We start from the raw sequence: 16,252 nt of genomic DNA on the forward strand, positions 1-16,252 counted from the left end.
TCTTCGCCACTGCATACATAAAATATGGAATTTGTATGAAGGGGGCGAAGACTAGAGCAGCGGCGAAGTAGTGCTTTTACCCCACCCATTCAGTTGTTCTGCTGAACACATAGGACGACGCAAGAAACGACAGCTGAATCGCTACCGAATCAATATGCCAAAGACGAACGACGGAATAACAAACGAGTGTTTAAATGTCGAATCGAACGCGTATTCGGCCTGTAATGTTCATTGGGAGGATTCACTACTTCCAAATGGAACAATAACTGCTTTTTTATTCAATCGACTGTGCGCCATTCTGCTGTCGAAGATACGAATGTTTTGTCTACAGGGGATAGACAAAATGATCGGGATAGGCATAATTTTCACTTTTCAAAAAACGTTCAACTAGCTGTAACTTTTCGAAAAGTGCATCAAATATTCTTACCGTAAGTTCATCAACTAGTTGTATACCGTCAAACGGGGTGACTTGCAACGGCGGGGTGACTTGCAACACTTGATGTCTTCTGTCTATATCTATCAAAAAAACATAAAAAACGGACGCTTACCTACCAAAACTCAGTTGAACTAAAAAGTTTACATACTATCTTAGTAGTAGCCACGATTTTTACTTTTATATAAATAGTTTCAACAAAATATTCATAAATGTAACATTAGTATGAAAAAGTAACAAAAATGTGAGCTCTAAATCGTTGCCTGCAAAAGAATGATAACATAATTCCCCAAAAATAATATTCCATATGCGGATTCTTTATATAATAAGCAAATTTATATAGCCATTTTACTTTATAAAAACATTACAATATCTTTGTTAAATTCATATGTTTTGAAATGTGGTACCTAGACGGGGTGACTTGCAACACTCATTTTATTAACAATTCAAAGTCCAGGAAAACGAAATATTGTTGTTTAACTAATAGTTCACCAGCAACAGTCTGAAGCATCATCATAAGAACTGAAAAATACATTAAAACTTATGTTAAATTAACAATTAGTAACTTGGTGTTTTTGAGCCCAATATTTCCATATAAAAATTCACAATTCAGTTTCCTATGTAAAAACAAATACAAAAATATGAATGTCAACCCAAACGACAACACAATAGTAACAAGAAGACTTATCAAATATGCTTGAAACTAAAAATAAATATCTGCGTGTTAGAAAAGGGATTTACATTGAGTGTTGCAAGTCATCCCGCACGACGTCTTGTATCAAAAACGACCTTATTTAGCTTTTTCAACATGAAAAAATAAATCAATCTATAACTTGTTCACTTTATTTTGTAGAGGGGCCGGCTATTAAAACTATTACAAAGAGTTTAAATTTTAAAACTGAGTGTAATCAACAAATTTTGTTAGTTGAAGCTTAAAAGTGTTGTAAGTCACCCCGTTTGACGGTATCAGTGGTCTAAATTTGGAAAAGATCAGGCTATTCTCCACGAAGTTATAAGGATTCTTGGAAAAGGTAAAATTATCCGATAGCCAACTTTGAGCTGTTATATCTCCGGATTCAATGAACCGAATGCAATGAAATTTTGATCAAAAAACGATCAAATCTGACTATACATGTCAATGGTTGCTACTCCGTTATTGATCTGAGCTGGTACCAATTGCACTGAGATCCAAATGAATAAGGGCTGGGACACTCCACTTATTCTCAAAGTGCAATTCTAGCAGCTCATACATTTTGGATCAATACCGGCGCCGGCCACGTCCTTATAGTCAGTTGGGAAGGGAAAGGAATGTTAGAGTGTGCTGGTTGTTGCTACTAAAGACCGAGATCACCTCTGCATCCCCACACCCAGCACGGACTGGGGTATTTGTTAGACGGAAAGGATGGGAGATCTGGGAGTCACCGTTGGGTCGGTGATGCGATCCATGGATAGGGGTTATTTTTATAATGTATATATTGTGTGGTGAATGAGGTGAATAAGGTCAAGCGACACAGCACGCTTTGGTTGCATAACTTGTAGGCGTTATATACACTGTGCTGTGAGTAGAAATTGGAAGGGAGGGAAACGACTTTTTTCCAATTCGTTTCTGGTTCTAGCGATGGCTATGAACATATGAATATACATGAGTTGTATATGTAGAGAAGAGAGAGAGAGAGAAAGAGAGAGAGAGAGAGAGAGAGAGAGAGAGAGAGAGAGAGAGAGAGAGAGAGAGAGTGAGAGGAAGTGGATAGAAAGATACAAAGTAGGATGAAAAGGGACGGGCCAGGGATTGAACCCATGACCTTCTGCATACGAATCAGAAGCGGTAGCCACTAGACCACCAAGCCCGTCTCTGAACCGAATGCAATGAAATTTTGACCATTTATGACTTATATAATGAGCTATGAAAAACCGTTGACTAAACTTAAAATTCTTAACACGGAAGAAAATTATAACGACTAGATTATTTTATAAAACACCAAATTATTCAAAACTTCAACATCGTTTCAAAATTCAAGATGCAAATTATAGTTCGTTTAATTTCCCTCTAATTGACTCATATATAAATCAAGACCAACAATTGAAAAGGTCGCATCAACATTGCGTAAACAAACACGATTCTGTCGACTTAGGGCCTTCTGGGATCCACCCACGCATCTCTCCACCATTAACAGAAAGCTTGATTTTTGCACTTTCTGTTAGTGGTGGTGAGGTGTGTAGGAGGAATTCAAAAGACCTCAAGTCGATAGAAACATGTTTGTTTACAAAATGTTGTTGTGGCCTTTTCAATTGTTGGTCTTGAAATGTGTTTTGAAGGAAAGTAACAACATAGCCGCCAATAAATTTGAAAAGTTATAGAATACATATTAAAAATAGACCAATTTGCTAAAAAATCGGGAAAAAAATAAAATCGCTATAACTTTTTCTCTTGATAAAAATTTCAAGTTAAGTCAAATGTTTTCCAGAGTACATTAGGGTGGGGCGGGGCAAGATGGGTCGCGGGGCAAGATGGGTCAGTGCCATTTTCGGGCGCATTACTCATGTTTTGATTATGTTAATAATTTTGTTAGATGACCAGCATAGAGATGGGTAACTCACTCGCGAATCGGCTCAAAGAGTCGATTCGCGGAACTAAGTGAGTGAGCCATGACTCTTTTCAAAAGAGTTATGATTCGCTGATTTTTATAACGATTGCGAAAATAATTAGTATGAGTGCGTACCTAATGATGATTCGACGCAGAACATTGCAATATTTGACAATTAATATTGTTTTCATACTTGGCTGGCTCGCACCAGCAATTCAATTCTTCGGTGTAATTAACGAAAACCTGCGAATCATGTCTTTCAGCATCAAATTAGTCAAGGAATCATAATGCCCACGCTTTTGCACCATTTTATTGCAGAAACGGAGAATTGACCTTCTCACCATACTAAATTTCAGCTCATTACTACACATCTAGTACTTCACTGATCGTGTCCTATAGGACGCAATCAGTGAAGAACTAGATTGAAAGTAGTGAGCAAAATGAAGCGTTTTCCCCCGAACGAAGCAAAATTTGCTCACTACTTTCAATCTACTACTTCACTGATTGCGTTTTATTGAAGAAAACGATTTTTTGAGCGATTCAGGTAAGGAATTTTCCATGCATCAAGATAGGCCGATAAATTCCTACTGAACTGCAAACAGTGCTTAAGATATTCATTTGTACATATTGTCAAAATAAGGTTCTAAATATCCGACTTAAGTCATTGTGGCTCAGAGGGTGTTCTTTTGTATAAAATATGAAAACCCAAATTGACTCATTTATAGCAGAAAATGTTCAATCAAGGACCCCCTGCCCAAATGAACTCAACCTTTTTTTGCTGAACTGATAGTTTAGTGAGCCATTATGTGTCTAAACTCGTAATGGAGTTTAAGAACATTTTCCTAACGTAATTTCTTGTGAAACTTGTGTTTTCAAAAAAAAATACCCTCATCAAATACTTGTGCATTAGGGTCATTTTTGACCCAAACCGTATACCACGTCAGCGAGCTGTTCCCGACGTGATGCATTAGAAAGGTTAAGCTTTTTGGTCCGAAATGTATTTTTTCCCCGATAGCATGCCTAAAAATTAATCCGGTTTTCTGGGTCATCCGAACACCGAACCCAAAAACCACACTGAGTGTAGGGGGTTCAGGGGCAAGATGGCCACCCTAAGCTTAGGCGCCTTGGGAGCATATACTTTCATTAGAATATGGCTGTTTAACATTGACCCCTATTGTTTCATGTCTTTTCTATCTTATTAACACAAAAAAGCATTTTATTTTGCACTACGAATGCAAAATAAATTCATTTGAAAAATGTTACTTTCGACATAGAATTTTTGCCATATGGGGCAAGATGGCCACTCCATCGGGGCAAGACGGCCACAGAGCTAAATTTTCACAATTAGTGTGCTTTAATCCCTAATCAACGTTCAATAAACCAAGGTCGAATCATCCGCAACGCTTTGCCTACAGATGGTGTGGTATTTGCCAACATTTTCTTTATGATAATGTTTGAAATAAAATTGATAGAAATTTCTTTGGAAATGTTCTATGATGTGGTATATTTTTTTTCAGCAAACTTGTTTCTCTCGAAACGATTCATCTGCAGATGAAGACTCTTTTCACGCATTATACTGTAATTCAACGTCTTGTAACGAACCCTCTTATGACGGTTTTAGCTACGATTTTCCATCTCTGTACCAAAATATTCAATGAAACCAATCACCGTTCAAGAGCAAATAACTTCAAAGTTTTTCTGAGGTATCATCTACATCGTAGTTAATTTTAACAGCCCCAACTAATATGAAAAAGAAATTTTCTGTGGTTTTGCAGAATCTTTAAACATCAATAACATCTTTGAGGCTGCTTTAGATTAATTTTTGGATGGCGACATAGGCCTTACCACAGGTGGCCATCTTGCCCCGAATGATTACGATACGTTTATCATTTCTATGGCATAATCAATTCAAAACTTTGAAATTTTATTGTTCAGGATCAACAACAGTCACATATAGACACCATTAAAAATTAAAAATAATTTTTAAAACGATGTTATTTCATTACTAATCCTTAAAATCAGATGACCTGATACTATAAGAAAACACTGTTTTTGAACACTCAAACTTCAAACACTATTTTATAGTAGATTTTTCAAACAAATAGTAACTTTTTCGCACATTATAAACATGAAGCATTGTTTATAATCACAACCCATGCAGAAAATATTTTTGTGTTGCGAATTTATGCTTAAAACACAGGGTGGCCATCTTGCCCCATATGGCCATCTTGCCCCACAACCCCCTACTAGCGAATCGCGCCTGCTATTGCACGAAGAAGGTTGACAGTTTGAAATCCATTTCCAATTCAGTTTTACCGTAATCAACAGCGAAAACAAACAAACTAGGAATGTAATAAATGTAGATTCGAAAAAAGAGGCATTATTGGTAAAACAGAAGTGCGTTACCCTAAATCCATCCATAATGCGATCGCGAAGGAACGGTGGCGGCGGCGGCGGTGGATACGGATCCCTGGCGTACATCGGTCGATCGCGGAATCTACTTTCGGAGAAGAGCAGTCGCGGGCACTCCTTGGACCAGTGACCAGAGCGGCCACACCGGTAGCACATCTCCGGATCCCCCATGCCGGGCTTTGGCCGAACCCGGCTGGTGGACACCTGGACCTTCATCGGTTGACCGTCCACCATCATACCGTTGAGCTCACGGATCGCCTCGTTAACATCGCCGGTCGGATCCAGATGGACGAACCCGTAGTTCCGCACGATATCACACTCGACGACGGTACCGTACTTTTGAAACAGTTCGCGAACTTGCGGAGCGCGTGTAACGTCGGTCAAATTGCCTACGAAAATCTTGGTCGTATTTGCGTTCGGCGCGCGACGGTTCCTGGCCGCTTCCACCTTGATCGCTTTACCGTTGACCACGTACCCGTCCAGATTCTGAATCGCATCTCGGCCCTGATCCTCGTTTTCCATGTGCACGAAACCGTAATTTTTCACCACGTCACACTCGACTACGGTTCCATACTTTTCAAACAGCGGCCGCAAATCGGATGGTTGCGTCTTTTCATCGACGTTGCCGATGAACAGTTTGAATGTTCCGGAAGCCGGCATTTTCAGATATCCTACGCGTCCGGTACTGTTTTCTCTCGGCGGTACACGATTTTGCTATGGCCAATCTAGGGGGACACAAACATACAACAACAATAACCTTTTTTCTTTACTATCTTACGAACTAAATTAAATCTAAAAGCAAATATGTTATTCTAATTAATAATTGTAACCTTCGCTAGCAGTAAAAATTTTTCACTCCATTAAAATGAAAATGGCCGATCAAATCTGACGCGTATTACAACACCCACCCGTAGGGCCAACGAGGCCCATTCTGGGACCGCGTCGGATTTTGGCACGAATTCGATAAAAATCCAAGCTTTTGCTTATCAAATTTGTAGTACTTACGCGGAACTTCAAAATTTACACACTTTGGTGTAAAATACAACCACACTTTATGCAGAATAAGCACTTTTGTTAATCAACTTTCACAGAACCAACCTTGCCGACTAATGGACGCCGAGAAGAGAAAAAGATTTTTTCTGCCGTCGTGTCGGAGAAAATTTTGTTTTGAGACTGTGTGCGTGACAACTGTTTGACATTTCTCATAGTGGCCCAAAGCCGTTTGAGCCAACAGGTAGGGGGAAGTGGGTAATGACGTGTCGCTTTCATTTCTGCGGTGTAATGCCCGTTTGGAGGAGCGCGTACTGAAATTTGCAGAGCGCAGCAGAATAGTCCATTTCAGCACAGAACAGATGTGTATCTTCATACAAATGTGAAGTTTCGAGGTTGAAGTAGTGAAATTTCCACTTGGAAAACTAGATTGGAATGAATTTACATGGGAAAATAAAAAATCATCAAAGCGTGCTACGCCGCCTCTCTATGCAGCTTGCTGTAGGCTAAAGCTTGACTTCCACCACTAGGTTCGCTAGTGTTGAGCTATCGAACGGGCAGTGCTTTTCGTGACGAAGATTCATCCCCGTGATTTCAGTAACAAATTTTGAAAACGACGTATAATCAATGCTACATGTGCACCATTGATTATGCGTCGCGTTGGTTTGAACGACACCTCTTGCAAACCAACGGGGTTCGTTTTTTAATTTGAACTTCTAGTAACCCTGTGGACATCGAAAAACACACTGATGGTAACCGTTTTTGTTGTTTTGTTTTGATTCTGCGTTCCGTTTCACCCCGTTCCATGAGCAGAATGACGTTTGAACCATTTTTAGTTTGAACGATGTGCAGATTAGAGGGGGTCAGATTAAAAAATCAGAGGGGTGTGTGCAAGACACAACCGAATGACGTAAACTACGTAAAACAGTTTATTATGATTGATAACGGACTTCTGTTTGCTGTTTTGTCGAACAAATCATACAATTTGTTTAGACCAACTTCGAGGTTTGTGGTTTGGCTAGATCGGAAGCTACTTTAAGTTTGTAGAACTTTTGGCGGACAGCTCGGTAGGTGTATACCATGGTTGTCTTCATTCGGTGATTTCTATTCTTCCTCCTCTTTGTTGTTTTATGAGCGATTACATTCTTAAACGTAACTCATTTCTGATTTCCATTAGCAAATTATTGAAATTTTGGGAAAAATGCATTCCTAACCTAAATTGTTCTTCAATATTAATTATTAGCCTTTTCCAGACGGGTAGGCTTAATATTACCGAATATTATAATATTTAGTAAATAATTGTATGTAATACACATTTTAAGAATTTTCGGCAAAAATTACTGGTAATTACAGATATTTAATATTATGTAATGTTGTAATTGCTGAGATCTTATTCAAATTTGTCAACACTGGTTAACAATTTTATTTTTTAGGCAAACCAGCAAATTGTAGAAGAAATTTCACTCAGTTTTCTAATAAATTCCCATTTAATTTTAATCTTTTGCCGCCCGGGTTAGCTCCGAAGAAGAAGATTCTTCCCAGTTGACATGACCAACCGCTCGCTATGAGAGAATGCGAATGGGCCACCCCGTTACTGCTACGTTTCTGGCGGTGCGTTTGCCGCGAGAATTCGGTTTTAACTCTAGCAGAAAATTCAAAATTGTAGCCATGAGAAGGGCTGTTTAAATTTGAGTTCGCAAAACCAAATCTGTTCAACAGCAAGGAAGGATTTCTTCCTTCGATGATGGTGCTGCATCCGGTGATGAAAATTTTTCCACGTGCTGCTGTACTCATTCGCAACCGCATTGGGAGATTTCGAATGAGCCACCGCCGATGACCCGGCGTTAGCTTTCTGTGTGCGGGACAACCGTTCGACTCGGCGACCAAAGCAAACTGAACTCCGCTTCCTGGCTATGCTTCTGCGTCGATGGGTCAAGCGGTTAAAATCTCTCCGATGAAAATTCCAGGTTGCTGTGTCAAGCCTATCCGCTACCGCACTGGGGAAATGCGAATGAGCCACCATCGCCGGCGGTGCGTCTACCGCGCTCGGCAGCGGTTTCGCTGAAGTTGGTTTTAATATGTCAGCACTTACTTGTTATCACTTTCTAGGATAATTCTGAATGAACTCTTATGCAGAAATTTAAAATTGTAGCCCTCACAAGGGCTGTTTAAATTTGATTTCGCAAAACCAAATCTGTTTACTGTTGAGGATTTCTTTTGTCGTTTTCGTTTTTGCGGTGGTGCTACCCGGATAAAAACTAACCATATAGTGTTTGGTGAAAACCATTTCTGCACCATACAGTGTACCAGCTACAATAAAGTGTATTGTAATGAAATGGTTCGCTATACTATATATTTACATTGGATTTTTATGTAACATTATATCATACTGTTTTTCTTACGTTTGAACCATTCACTTTTCCGAAATATTATTTTTCCGTGAATTTTCGTTTAAGATTTTTTCCGTGCTTTGTTTTGTGACTTTTTTGCTGCAAAGAAAAGGAAAGAGAAGTGAATAAGTTGAAACATCAATTTTAAGGACAAACGTCATCAGCTCCCGCTTCAACAGTGCATCAGAACTTCAAACGCACAAATCTCTAGAAGCAAGCTTCAAACAACTGTGCACTTTATTATTCTGTTCTTGTTCACTTGTAATAAGCTTAAAATAAGAAGATCAGGTGCGCAGGTTTTGTTTACGAAGAGATTTGTGCGCTCGAAATCGTGAGTAGGTGCCAAAGTCGGCCATTGTGGCGGCCATTTTGGGATTCTAACAAGTCTGTCCTTAAGTCAATAACCAAGGATGCTTTCGATCACCTGGCAATCATTTGACTCATTTATCCATAACTCAGTTCAGAAGCATAATATTGAAATGAGATGTTCGACAAACTTGTAGATAAGTGGTTTTCCTACAATTATCACCAAGGACGCCATATCCTTAATCTCATATATGCGGCGTGAGAGAGCTAGTACCACCTACTCATACTAAACGATCAAAAAACACTTTTACGCCGTAAATATAAAAGTTAGAATATGGCGTCCTTGGTGATAATTGTAGGAAAAACACTTTTAGCACAATCCTTGACTTTCTCCTAAGATTTTTTTTTTCTGAGTGTCTCTGGGATTTTTGCAGGAGCTACTGTAACGCACATGTTCGGTTGCATACATGTTGAGTAGAATAAGCTGAACTTTTAAACTTGATTTATTTTAACTGAATTACAGATTCAATACATTTTAATCTTACATTTGATTTCACACTGCCGTAGGCATTTGTTTTGCTCCCATTCCCTGTATGTGGTACATCAGATCCCGGAGAGGAGTTACCATGATGATCTCTTGCTTGTTCAGATGAGTGGCTGTTACATCTCCCCCGGCTACAACTGCGATGATTATCTCTTCTAGCAGTTGTACCCATTCCACTACTATCGTCGACGTTTTCATCAGTGATGTCTGCGTCAGCATCGGAATCTGCGGAAGAGTTACTGGTGTGCGTTTTGTTGTCCTCGTCAATTGCCATATCATTCTCAGTTTCAGCCAAACGTTCACATCGTAACCGATAAAGCTGCATACAATAGTTTCTAATGCGATCCTCTTCTAGTACCTAGGTACAAGTATACTTCTTCGGTGGTTTGCATTAGTTTCATTTTCTGTTGAATGTGAAATCTAGCGTAACATTTGAAAAGGGCCTATCTGCAAAATGTAAACAAACCCGATTTTTCACTATTCCTATCAATATCTACCTAAGCTATCCCATAACACCTTAATCAATGAGAAAAGAGCTATTTTACCCGTATTTTAAATAAATTTTAAAAGGGCCTATCTGAAATTGAATAATCTTTTAGGGCCTAACTGCATTCAAAAGGGCCTAACTGAAAATTACCTTTCAAATCAGATAGGCCCTTTTGTAAATTTTGATTATTTTTCATATTTTCCAATAATTTTTAGTAGTTCTTTAACTTTCCTTGAATAATAGATGAAAATAAATCCAAAATATTTCAAATTAGCTAATATTAAGAAAAAATAAAAGGGCCTAACTGAAAATTTTCCTTCAAATCAGATAGGCCCTTTTGTAAATTTTAATTATTTTTCATGTTTTCCAATAATTTTGAGTAGCTCTTTAACTTTCCTTGAATTATCGATAATAATAATCCAGAATAATTAAAATTAGCTAAAAATAAGAAAAAAATAAAAGGGCCTAACTGAAATTGCCGTCGATAAAAGGGCCTAACTGAAAGGGCCTAACTGATTTTTAGATTGTAAAAGGGCCTATCTGCCGTTCATGTTAAAAATACATTAGGGGTAGGCGGGGCATAATGAGCAGCTTAAGCATTTTGCCACCAAATCCAGTAAATTAAGTGCAACCAATGTGTAATTTTAACGTTCAATCCTCATTTGAACCTTAACTGACAAAAGCTAATCATTGAAATTCCGAATAAAGTTATAAATGTTGTAAAATTTTATGTTTTTAAAAACGTATAAAATCAAGAGTTGCGTTTTGGGGGTGGGGCATAATGAGCACCCTAGGTGGGGCAGGATGATCAATACCAGTTTTGTACACAATCAAATGCTTATTGACTATTCTTGTCAATGATAAAGAATACCGGCAACAATCAATGAGAATTTGAAGGGATTACGGGGTTTAATTTGTAGGGAACTGTGGGGTTCCTAGGAGTCTTCTATTGAGTAATTTTTAAACGGTGATAATATACAGGTACTGAAATTTTCAGGCTAATATATTGAAAGTTACAGACAAAATCTTACTCTATGCATCAAAATAGAGAAAACCAAAATTAAAAATTTGTTTGTTGAAGATGTTTACCATTTTCATTATGTTTTCACCAGTTGCTCATTTTGCCCCACCCTACTACCAACTCTTTGAAGCATATTTTTTCAACGAAATAATTATTCAAATAGTTGAAAAGTATTACAAGTACATTTCATTGGCCTAGGGAATATCAAGAAAATCGATAGATGCCCACTAAGTTGTGATTTCGCTTCCCAAAACCTTATTTTAGGTCACCTGATTCTTATAATATTTTCCCAGTAGATGACCACTTTACGCATTTTGATTAATTTCTCAAGGTAAACGGATTTTTTGACTAATGTTTTGTCATCAATTCATTGGATTTTAGATAATTAGACTACAATCAATCAATTTGTTTTGTTAATTTGAAGATTTACAGTGAAAATACAAGGTGCTCATTATGCCCCACCTGCTCATTATGCCCCGCCTACCCCTATTTATGGAATTTTTGCTATAGTATGATGCAAATAATGCACAGAACCATCAAGTAGATTCCCATATGTGTCAATAGATGGAATAAAACACCTAAAAAAGTCTTTCGTTTTTAAATAGGATTAACTAATCTGGGAGGTAATCTTCTCATGCAATTTTCTCAATGTTTACGTTTTGCAGATAGGCCCTTTTCAAATGTTACGCTAGAAATGGGAAGTGATAACCCATCGTTGAGATGAAATACGAATCCGTTGGTGGATGTGTCACATGCATCATTCTTCGTAGGATTGCTAAGTAGTAGTTCGACATTTTGGACCTGTCTGTTCGCTGCCGATAGGTCCCATAGTGGAATTGATCTAGGACATGTCGCTGTACAGTTGTACCCCAAAACCTTTGCATAAAAGCGTTTGTTAGTTCTTCGACACACAGGTATTTGAAGCCAAACGTAGACATCCATACGATGCCGTCTTTCTCCAGGCAGGATCGGAATATATCAATAAGAGATGACCGTGGTACGAAGTAGTTCCGTCTGAGGCTAGCAATGTACGTTTGGAAATCCTTCAAGAACTGTGGTGCTGGATAATTATAAATATTTCCGTCGAACTTTGGGGAACGTATAACGGGTAGGTATGGCCTTTGATGATTGTTTTGCCATCTTCGATTGGTGCCCAATCCATAGCTACGCGATTGAGATGGCTGGAAGTTGCCCGCACTGTAGTTATTCCTGTTATGGTATCTCGGCACAGAATATTGAAAATCATGGCTTGGGAAACATCCCGGTTGAGCCCCTACATTGTAACGCACATGTTCGGTTGCATACATGTTGAGTAGAATAAGCTGAACTTTTAAACTTGATTTATTTTAACTGAATTACAGATTCAATACATTTTAATCTTACATTTGATTTCACACTGCCGTAGGCATTTGTTTTGCTCCCATTCCCTGTATGTGGTACATCAGATCCCGGAGAGGAGTTACCATGATGATCTCTTGCTTGTTCAGATGAGTGGCTGTTACACTACTGCTAGTTTTTTCTCATGGAGTTCTTTCCGTGATTTCTATCAGAGCTTTTTTAGGCTTTTTCTCATAGTTGTTTACCGGACTTCTTGCGATTATTTTTTACTGATTTTCTCGGAATTATTCCCAGAGCTCTTCCCGCAATCCCTACCAGTAATTACAAGATATCTTGTTAGAAATTTCCAAGAAATATCTGAAGAAACTTCGGTGAAATTTTGCAAAAAAAATCCGCAGACATTCAAGAAATCTCGAGAGGAACTTCGAAATACATCATGAGATATCTGGAAAAACAAAGCTCTGGGAGTAATCCCAGGAGGAAATATTAAGGAAATTTAAGGACGAACTCTGAAAACCTCTAAGAGAAATTCCGGGAGGAACTACGAACGAAATCCAAAATAAATATCAGAAAAGTCTCTGGAAGAAACTGCAACCTCTGTAAAAATCCCGAGAGAATCTTTTGAAAGACCACATTGAACCCACTAAGACAATTGAAAGAACTTTGAAAAAATGTTTGCAGTAGCTCCGGCAGGAATCCAGCGAGAATCTAGGGAAGAAATCCCGGAGGGTACACACTCTTGCAGAGCCCTCGTGAAAAACTTTTGCTTAAATCCTGGGAGGAACTGTTTAGAAATACCAGAAATAACTTTCAGAAATCCCAACAGAACACCGAAAAAAATCAGATGGAACCATTTATGGAAGCAAATGCGTAAAATCCTCAGGATATACTTGGGGCAGAATTTTTCGCATCCGTCATCTTCTGGCATTCCTCATTGAACTGGAAACTTTGAGGATGATCAAATAGGGCTAGTAAGGTTTCTCAACCTTACAGCTAAGGATTTATTATTGCCACTTTTTCAACAATGATACTAAATGAAAAATAAAGTTTAGTAACAAGTCAGGCCAAACATGTCTAAAGGTCCAATCTGCAGAAGAGAGGCTCTGTTTGGTTTCCCTCTCTTCCGTTAATAACTCAGCTGTTTATTTAAATTAAGAATGTCTCCTTGCATTGAACGATGGTCAAAACAATCGTCTTTTGATTTGTACTGCAAAATCAGTTAAAAAGTGTACCATTATATTGCAATAACTGAAAGAGAAAGTGAACAAAGAGAGCCTCTCAAATGCAGATAGGACCTATTGAAATGTTTGGCCTGAAGTGTCATGTTCCCTCTTCATGTTAAGCACATTTCTCGCGCTGAGTGTCTAACGGGCGTAACTTCATCTATTTTCTCTTTCCTAGTCCTAGTTATCCTCCACGGGATTACACAAAGAAAAAAATTCGAAACCTGTTCATATTTCTAGGAATAATCCAAAGATAAAATCAATGAAGAGAAATCGATCATTGTAGATACGCCCGTATGATACTAAACGCGAGAATTTTTTGAATTACAAAAACAATAGCTAGTAAAATCGTGCATGTATCGTTACTTTCAGGTACCAAGAGTGTTCATCAATGGGAACTTTGTCGGCGGTGGAACCGACATTAAAAAGATGTACTCCGATGGACGACTGGAGAAGCTGTTGGCCTAAGTGTGGCATGATCAAACAGACTGTGGTTGCATATTTCTATTTATTGTCGTATGTTATTGCAAAATTGGCATGAATGCTTAAGACAAACAAAAAGGAAAACTCAATATGCATTTGTATTTAAAAGATATCACCATACCCCTTTAGAAAAGGTAAATTCCAATATCCATACTGTTAATCATAGGTAAATGTGCGGCTATTCCGATGACAAAGACCGCCAGCTAAGAGTTGCGTGCTTAGCTGGAAGTGCAGCCTGGGCTAGGCCTGTCCACTTTTCCAAAAATGTTCTTTGATAAGATATTTTACGAGACGTTCTACTGGTGGGCCGCTCATTGTTATTGTTGTTTACATTTGGTGTTTTTGTTTTCGCGAAAAGTAGCATAACATGTAGTGAGCGCTAATCAGATTTTTGCTGGCAGAGATGTTTCGGTTTCTAATGCGGCATGTATGAATCCCCCGAGCTGTATGATGTCACTAGCAGATGAAAAAAAACATCCCCACGGTCTATGGATATTAATTATAGTGGGCGGATTGACGCATTTTTGCAGATAAATGAACCCCGTTTATTGAATGGGCCCGTATCACATGTTATGCTAGCGAAAATGTATATAAATGGGCCCACCGGTTGGACTTCAAAACTGGTAAACATTCAAAAAACAGCTGATATGAAACGTCTCATGAAATGCCTTATTCTGAAGTCCACCCGCATATGTTGATTGGCACCCTAAAAGAAGTAACTAGTCAAAATGTCAGCAAAATCCATTGAAATTAGGAGGTGCATCAAATCAATTTAGTGTTTTTGACTATTTTCGAACTTCAAAAAATCATAACTACACTAAAACTTGTCAAAAAATAATTCTCAATAGATTCTATAACCAAGCAATAGTTTCAAGTCGGTTGGATTTGAGAAGGTTTTGATGATCGTTACAAATCCTAGTAGAAATATTATAGGTTTTGTGACAGGTTTTGAAACCTTTTTATTGCCAGTAGACTTGAAAATGCTGTTTGGGCTTTCTTTCCCACATTTTTTGGTTGATTTTGATTAACTACTAAATTCACTATAATTTGAGTTATATACAATAATTGAATATATTTAAATTAGTAATTTTATCAAAACAGATTTGCTTCTTTTAAATATTACAATGATTTCCAGCAATATTCTCTAAATCTAGTGAAATCAACCGAATAGATCAGGGTACCAGATTCCGCTCATCTAAGGCCAGCTTCGCAGAAAAACATCTTCTTTTGAATGACTGTTGAGCAAATTTGTTATGTTTTTGCCTTTTATGTTAGTCTCGATGTTAGTTCAATCTACGTACAATCAGATACAAATCAAGACTATTGTAGAATTTTTCATAAAAGTATGATTTTATTACAATTTGTGTGAGACCAAAGTGGTGCTAATTCCGCTCACGAACAAATTTATGCCATCTTTCATCTTTTAAATAGACTTTTCTGGAAAAGTGCATTATTTTTGCAATTTTATGTTTTTTCTGTTCAGTGGAAGTGTATAATAGTGATTAATACTCTATGTATTTTATTGCGTGAGCGGTTATTGGATCACATGAAATTACCCACAACTTGTTTAGGCCCAATAGCCGCTCAAAACATGTCATTGTTTTATTTTTAAAATGTAGGTATGTGTTTCGGTAAATATTGCATAAAATGGCTTTGTTCTCATCTAGTTTATATTGTCCAATATAAGGCCGGAACGAATCTCATTTTCTTCTTTTGTCACAATACTCGTTGGCTCGCTAAGAGGGAGGACAATAAATAATAAATGTATTTGACGAAGAAATACCCAAACAATTTGGCAAAATCTATAAACTCATCGGATTTGTTAAGAAATTTTCTGTGCAACTCTAATTTCACCTTGAAATTTTAAAATTTCTTGAATAATTTATTGTTGTCCCCCCTCAAAATGTTGAATTTTGACCAAAATTTTCCGAGGGGGCGGGGACATAAGAGAAAATCGAAATTTGTGTCAGCCTAATCAGCGTCGAAAAATGTGTATTTATGCGTGAAAACTTATTTTTTGCATCAGTGAGCGGCTATTGT

General features: G+C 37.9%; 2 protein-coding genes across 4 annotated transcripts in view; one reads left to right on the forward strand and one right to left on the reverse strand.

Annotated features, from left to right (window-relative positions):
* Positions 1–16,252, forward strand: part of LOC134291769 (uncharacterized) — a 582,206-nt gene that overhangs the window by 555,828 nt on the left and 10,126 nt on the right. The window lies entirely within an intron of this gene.
* LOC115264678 (RNA-binding protein lark) overlaps positions 1–16,252 on the reverse strand; it is a 33,276-nt gene that overhangs the window by 2,256 nt on the left and 14,768 nt on the right. Inside the window, exons 1-2 of one of the 3 annotated variants that reach the window (XM_029868654.2) lie at positions 6,436–6,594; positions 5,425–6,155 (exon numbers count right to left, since the gene is read on the reverse strand). The exons of the other annotated variants lie outside the window; for them this stretch is intronic. Coding sequence (XP_029724514.1) covers positions 5,425–6,090 — 666 coding nt within the window. The 5' untranslated portion in view covers positions 6,091–6,155; positions 6,436–6,594. Of the gene's footprint in view, positions 1–5,424; positions 6,156–6,435; positions 6,595–16,252 lie in introns of those variants that run through there. 3 annotated transcript variants of the gene reach the window in all.

Source organism: Aedes albopictus, chromosome 3, assembly GCF_035046485.1.
Source record: "Aedes albopictus strain Foshan chromosome 3, AalbF5, whole genome shotgun sequence".
NCBI classification, from domain to species: Eukaryota; Metazoa; Arthropoda; class Insecta; order Diptera; family Culicidae; genus Aedes; species Aedes albopictus.